This window comes from Vigna radiata, unplaced genomic scaffold (genome assembly GCF_000741045.1).
Source record: "Vigna radiata var. radiata cultivar VC1973A unplaced genomic scaffold, Vradiata_ver6 scaffold_51, whole genome shotgun sequence".
NCBI classification, from domain to species: domain Eukaryota; kingdom Viridiplantae; phylum Streptophyta; class Magnoliopsida; order Fabales; family Fabaceae; genus Vigna; species Vigna radiata.
The window spans coordinates 546,301-553,281 of NW_014542732.1; the positions used below are offsets into that span (position 1 = coordinate 546,301).

General features: G+C 33.6%; 1 protein-coding gene across 1 annotated transcript; it reads left to right on the forward strand.

The window, feature by feature from the left end:
- Positions 1-255: 255 nt before the first annotated feature.
- On the forward strand, positions 256-1,449 carry LOC106780665 (protein FAR-RED IMPAIRED RESPONSE 1-like). The gene has a single exon (XM_014668964.1). The coding sequence runs from the start codon at positions 256-258 to the stop codon at positions 1,447-1,449; it is 1,194 nt and encodes a 397-aa protein (XP_014524450.1).
- Positions 1,450-6,981: the final 5,532 nt, after the last annotated feature.

The window sequence follows — 6,981 nt, forward strand, 5'->3', positions numbered from 1 at the left end:
ATTCTTGTATTCAATACATGTAAGAAAAGCATGGACAAGAGAATATATACACGTCTTTGGATGATATTAAATATCAATAATAACATTTAACGTGTGCAATAAGTGGTTATTTATTCCTTCATATGTGGTTATGTCTTCAAGTGGTTTTGTACATGAACAAAATTTTGTTTGCTTTATTATAGTTGAGGATCCTATAATTTATTCCACTAAGTAGTACTTATTGTTGTATTCAATTAATGTAGGAAAACCTCCGAAATGGAGAATATGAATACATCTTTGGATGATATTGAAATTGATCAATTACATGGCAAAGTTGCAGAAGATATAAATGAAAACCATGTTCAACCTAACTCAATCCCTCCATCAGTTGGAATGGTTTTTGAAAGTGTTAATCAAGCCAAGTCATTTTATAGACAATATGCAATATCAAAGGGCTTTGGAATTCGAACAAGGAGTTCAAGGAAGAACAACAAAAACGAATTATTTTACTTCATGATGGTGTGTTCTAGGGCTGGAAAATATGTCGCATCCAATCAAAATGAAATGATTGGACGTCCAACACTGGCTAATGATTGTGCAGCTCGAATGATTGTATCAAAAAGAGATGAGAAGTGGTACATTTCAGCATTTGATGATGTACATACTCATGATCTTAGTCCAACAAAGTCAAGATTGTTCCGAGGCAATAAAAGGATGAATCTGAATGTCAAGAGAACACTAGACTTAAATGCAGAAGCAGGAGTTAGGATTAACAAGAGTTTTCGATCCTTGGTTTGTGCTACAGGAGGTTATGAAAACATGGAGTTTGTGGAACAAGATAATAGAAATTATGTTGCCAAACAGAGAAGAGCATTATCAAAAGATGGTGATGCCAAGGCACTCTTAAACCATTTCTCTTCCATGAGAGAATTGAATAAGGATTTCTTTTTCAACATTAATGTTGATGACGACAACCGCATATTGAATGTATTTTGGGCTGATGCACGAAGTAGGGTAGCTTGTGAGTACTTTGGTGATATCATATCTTTTGACACAACATACTTAACAAATAAGTATGACATGCCGTTTGCTCCTTTCGTTGGCGTCAACCACCATGGGCAATCAATATTGTTAGGTTGTGGATTGTTATGTTCAGAGGACACAGATTCATTTGTTTGGCTATTTAATTCATGGCTTGGGTGCATGTCAAATAGAGCGCCCCAAGGAATTGTTACCGATCAATGCAAAGCAATGAAGAAAGCAATAGAAATCGTGTTTCCAAACACTCGTCATAGGTGGTGCTTGTGGCATATAATGAAAAAAATACCTGAGAATTTACAAGGCTATGCCGCTTACAAAGATATCAAGCGACAACTTAAGCAAGTTGTGTACAATTCTGATTCAGTTGACAACTTTGTTTATGGTTGGGAAAGGATGGTAACAATATTTTCACTACAAACAAACGAATGACTCTGTTCACTTTACGAAGAGCGAAGCAGGTGGGTTCCTTGTTACCTGAGAAACAATTTTTGGGCTGGCATGTCAACCACTCAAAGAAGCGAGAGTATGAATGCATTTTTTGATGGATATATTAACTTACAAACTACTCTTCAAGAATTTGTTAAACAATATGACAATGCACTACAACACAAGACAGAAAAAGAAACCCAAGCTGACTTCACATCCTTAAACACAACTCTTCCATGCGGGTCACAATCACTCATTGAGCGATAATTCCAAAAGAATTACACACATGCTAAGTTTGCAGAAATACAGTCAGAATTTAGAGGTAAAATTAATTGTTTTGTTGATGGTGTTGTTGTAGAAGATAAATCATCATATTACAAGGTGACAGAGGACTCCATTCATAATGAGATAAGGGAAGAGAGGGTATTCAAGGTTACATTTGAACGAGATACAAAGAATGTGAGTTGCAGTTGTTTGCTTTTTGAGTTTAGGGGTATTAGTTGTAGACATTGTGTATGTGTCCTGGCACAAGAGCGAGTAACACAACTTCTTGCTAAGTACGTACCCACAAGATGGTGTAAAAATGTCCGCAGAAAACACACGTATATTAGAACAACATACAACAACAAAGAAAAGGATCCACAAATTGAACGATATGATAACTTATGCAAGACTTTTGCAGATATTGCTGAGATTGCGTGTGAGTCAACAAACATGACAGAATTATTGGTTGACCACCTTAGATCATTTGTGGACCATCATGGCCTACAAATTTCACCTTCACCTTACGTCAACAACAACACTCACAAAGAACAACAACACCTGCATCATACTAACATAGCTCATGATGTAGACACAAATACAAACAATGTTGACATCGAAAGCCCTCAAGTTGTGAAGCGAAAGGGTCAACCTAGGACAAAAGGTTGAAATCCACATCTGAAAGACTAACAAGGAAGAAACAATCGGCAAAACGAAGTTGTCCAACATCTATTCATATTGCTGTAAGTTATTATCTTAACTTCATCAGTTGCAATAAACATTTGGTGGTGTTACAATTTCCAAACTAAGGCAATTTAAACTAACTTCATACATACTACTCATGAAGGACACTATGATGGACAGACCGAATACAACATTCAACAATAAAATTGATGGGACACTAAACACAGATTACACAACAACGAACTCAATTGGACCGGTAATATGATATTGGAATTTCATACTTCATTGATTTTTCATTTACTACGTCTTACATATACTTAAATGCCATGCAATAGATGTTGTGTCTTGCAGGTATCAAGTGTGCAATCCCCTGGGTTCATGTCACTGCTTGCATCATTACACAATGACATGCAAAACACGCAATCGTCCACAACTAACATCGAAAATGTTTTTCCGTAAGAAGACAATGGTTTTTTATTAAAAAATTTGACAATGAAGTTTAACTTCGTTGACATGTATGTAATGACCTTTTTTTGGTGAACTCACATGAAAGATGTCATGAAAATGAATGTCATATTTAACCATATTGTAAACAGATGTTATATTTATATAATTTTTAAAACAACTTTGGTATTGTCGGATTTATATTCATTGAACCTATTTCGTTAGTGTACAAAATGACCAACCACGTAAAGTTCATAGTATAAAGAATTACTTCACTAATCATTTTCACCAATTTATTCTTGTCTATGTTAAGGTTCCATGTATTCGGTATCCTAAAAACAACTAAGATAAATTTACCTTTTATTTTTGTAACTTATATGCTATATTAATTTTAAGTAGTTGCCTTTTAGAGTGTTTAATTTTATTTCTCTACTTCTAACGTGTTTATAATAAAGGACTATATATAGAATTTATCCAACAAAATAAGAAATAAGAAATATTTCAAATTTGGATTTAAATAGTATACAAATATTTACAAAAATAATATACCATTAAGAGTGGGATTATTAAATTTACTTTGAACTTGTTTTAAATAAAATAAAAGAACATACATTACTTTTCATACCATGTTTCCATATTTCATTCAACCCAATAAAATATTGCTCGAAAGTAAAGATTATCTGTTTCATTTGTTTATTACAAATCAATCCCAAATACAATATTAAATCATTGAAGTATTTACACAATTCAAGAAATGACGAGGAGCAGTTCTAAGCATTAATAAATTTGGTTTGAATATTTTAAGCCTTCAAGCAATGACTCCTCGTCCAAGGAATTCAATCATCTGAAGACCAATCTCCAAATATCTGGCTAAAGGAATTGGAATTAGAAGCCTGTCTAAAGTTGAGGTTTGGGAAAATAGTCCATATCTAAGACAAAAAGGACTAGGTGTGAGTTTACAAAGTCAATTCTTAAAGATGCAATAACCAAGAAATACAATCCAGAAAGTTTGAAATATTTTGTCAAACTTACTCAGGACAAAATGTTGCTTTTGAAAAGTCAGTCAGAAACTCTTTACATAACCCACCATAGTCCAGGCCAACCTCAAGAAGACCACAATATCGTATACCTCTTCCAATGTTCTGGACCAAAGAGATTTCCTTTTCAAGCTCCTCACAAACTTTCTCTGATGCTTTATTTCAATCTGAAAAGCTGTGATACTGTCCCCTACAATTNCAAAGAAAANGNCCTGTCAAANATAAGACAAATACTGGAGAAGATTGATTTGCAGATCATTTGTTAGATTGATAATCTAAAATGACAACTCTCAACAAGACCAACAATTAACAATGTTCTTAGTAAAAATTAAAGTGATTCTTGTCTTGGCACATGAACAAAACTAAAATCATCAATCGAAAAGAAAGTCAGACATTTTAGGGAAAAGTATATTGGGAAGCTTCTAACCGTACAAAGGAAGATGTAAGGATTCCATTTCCTTAATCTTGTTCTGATAATCTTGTTTAAAACGTTCTATCGAAGTTAGCTCGTCATATAATTCTTGCGCAGAAAAAATATCGAGTTATTTAAAGAAGGAACAAATAGAAATTCAAGAATAGAGCTGAAGTTTAAGAACATAAGAAAAAGTAGGAAATACTGCAATATCAACAACATCAATAATATTCATGGATTAAACATGTAACATTTCACTCATTCATTACAATTTCAAATTTTCAGTCTTTTACTTTCTCTAATTCTCTCTTTTGTGAAAGGCCTGCACCATGTATTCCAACAGAGATAATTACAATTTGCTTACAGCAGTACTGTGAGATAGAGTTGTCAACTCCTGCATTGTGTTTTCTGCCTCTACCCTTGGCTGCATGTTGTCCAATAGGTCCATATGTAATCTGAAATTTTGTGATTATTTCAGAAATCAACAAAATGAGTTAGCATTATCTTTTTCAAAAGTAAGTAAACTCACCTTGACAAATATCGGTCTAGGTTATGCCGGTGGGGATCCTTACACATAAGAAAGAAAAGAATAGAAAATCAAAAGGCAAACCAAACATGATTTATTCAATGCGCCTACGGTTTTTCCTATCTAATCTTGTCCAAGGGGTTTTCAAAGAAAGGCTTTTCACACGCTTCCTAGGTTGAGCTTTTAAACGCGTGTACATGTCAGAGTTTTGAATAAGAATTTCTTCATCACCTAAATCATCACCATCTTTTTCAATGTCAATATTCCCAACATCATCACCTTTTTCTGAGTTTGACTTCCAAGCACTGTAAAGTACTATCTTATTATCTTTATGTAAAATTGTGCCCCCAAATTCATCATCTAGCTTATAATCTTCCTTTGAATTATAGTTCTTAAATGGAGTTCTGGCATCATAAACCTTTCGTTGCCTCTTCTTTGCACGAATCATTTCTAGCTTCTCTACCTCTTTCTCAAGCTTGGCAATTAAGACCTCTTGGTCAACAATAATAGTACGCAGAGCTTCATTTTCAGCCACAATATCTGATATCGATTGCCTATGCAAGTTGTCCTTCACTCTAATATTATGATCACCATCTATAGCTTCTTTAACTATTTCAATATACATCTCTTCTTTGCTTACATATACCTCAGTAATCACCTACACAAAACAAATTAACCACATAAATCATATTAAATTGAATACAAATTACATGACAAGTACTTAATACAAGGTAATTTTAATCTCACTTCATTAGAGGAAAAGGCTTTTTCAACTTCTGCTTCACCAACTCTAACATGCATCCAATGAAGGATTCTAGGTATACAAGTTTTTGTTTTAGCCAACTTATTCTGACCAAATAGCACATGTTCCATTGCCCAGATCTGTTACATACAAAATTCAATTTGAAATAACTAAAAATTATAAATTATTACAATATAATTTGTAACTAACATCAAAACGTACCTGTAATGCAAATATACAACCATCCACATGACAGTGTGATCTTTTTTGTGTGTTCCCTACACATAATGCAACACCACACAAACTAGAAACCAAATACTCATAAATAACACCCCCCCCCCCACTTATACTTTCCAATACATGATAAATCATCTAATAATTCAAATAAACCTAAATGAACTTTTCCACCTCTATTTGGAAACAAAAACTCACTCAAGCCTAACAATAAATATAACCTACAAACATCAGCCACTTCACCCCCTTTTATACAGTTTTGAAGTTGTTCATAAACATTATCTACACTTACATCATTTGTGTCAAAGAGTCTCCTAGTATGACAATCAACTTCCTCTTTAAACAACTTAAACATCTCTCCATTAACCCTAACCCCTAAACCTAAGCAAACATCTAATTTGGTGAATGGAATAAAGACAGACCTAACCTCAAACCCACCCCTCCTCTCTAACCATCTACTACACAATTGTAAAACTAGCTTCCTACACATTTTGATATCCGCGTCAATGGACAATAGCCATGCAAAAGGAGTGGTTTGAATGAATGTCTTTTGCACATCCGTTAATAAGGTGTTCACATGTGCCAAGTATTTTGTCCTGCAAGAATGTCATGCATAAACCTATGCATAAAAGTAAACAATTCAACAACTCAAACAAACCAATTCAATAAATCATGTTTGAACGCTACAAAAATCATCATGTGCATTCAAACCTGTTTTTCCATAATCACTCTTGCAAGTATCTTTATGCTTTCACTGCATGTCCGTAAAATAGAAAAGTTACAGTTCAAACCAACATTAAAGGGTAAGAGCTTTTGTATCCTAAGTACCCCAAGATTAAAACCATAACAAAAAAATGATCAAAATAAAGCTCAATTAAGAAGATAGACAACACTATAGGACAAGCCACAGTAAATATGGTTTCCATAACTTTGAATCAAGTAAACAAACTTACATGCGTTGGAGGAATATGTTTTCCACTGACAAGTCAAGCAAAAGTGTGCCAAACCTATAAGTTACACTCTGTGGACTGTCTCTGCCTACAAAACCACGGAATAGGAGAGCAAACACAATGCCATTATATACTTATATTTATTACTTATCATGATATGAAATGAATATAATAATTAAACCATCATCAAATCATACAAACAAATTTTGTTACAGGATATGGAATACAATGACTATTAACCATAA

What these genes read in the sequence shown, in the direction of transcription:
- LOC106780665 (XM_014668964.1), top strand. Translation starts at nt 256, where the DNA reads ATGGAGAATATGAATACATCTTTGGATGATATTGAAATTGATCAATTA.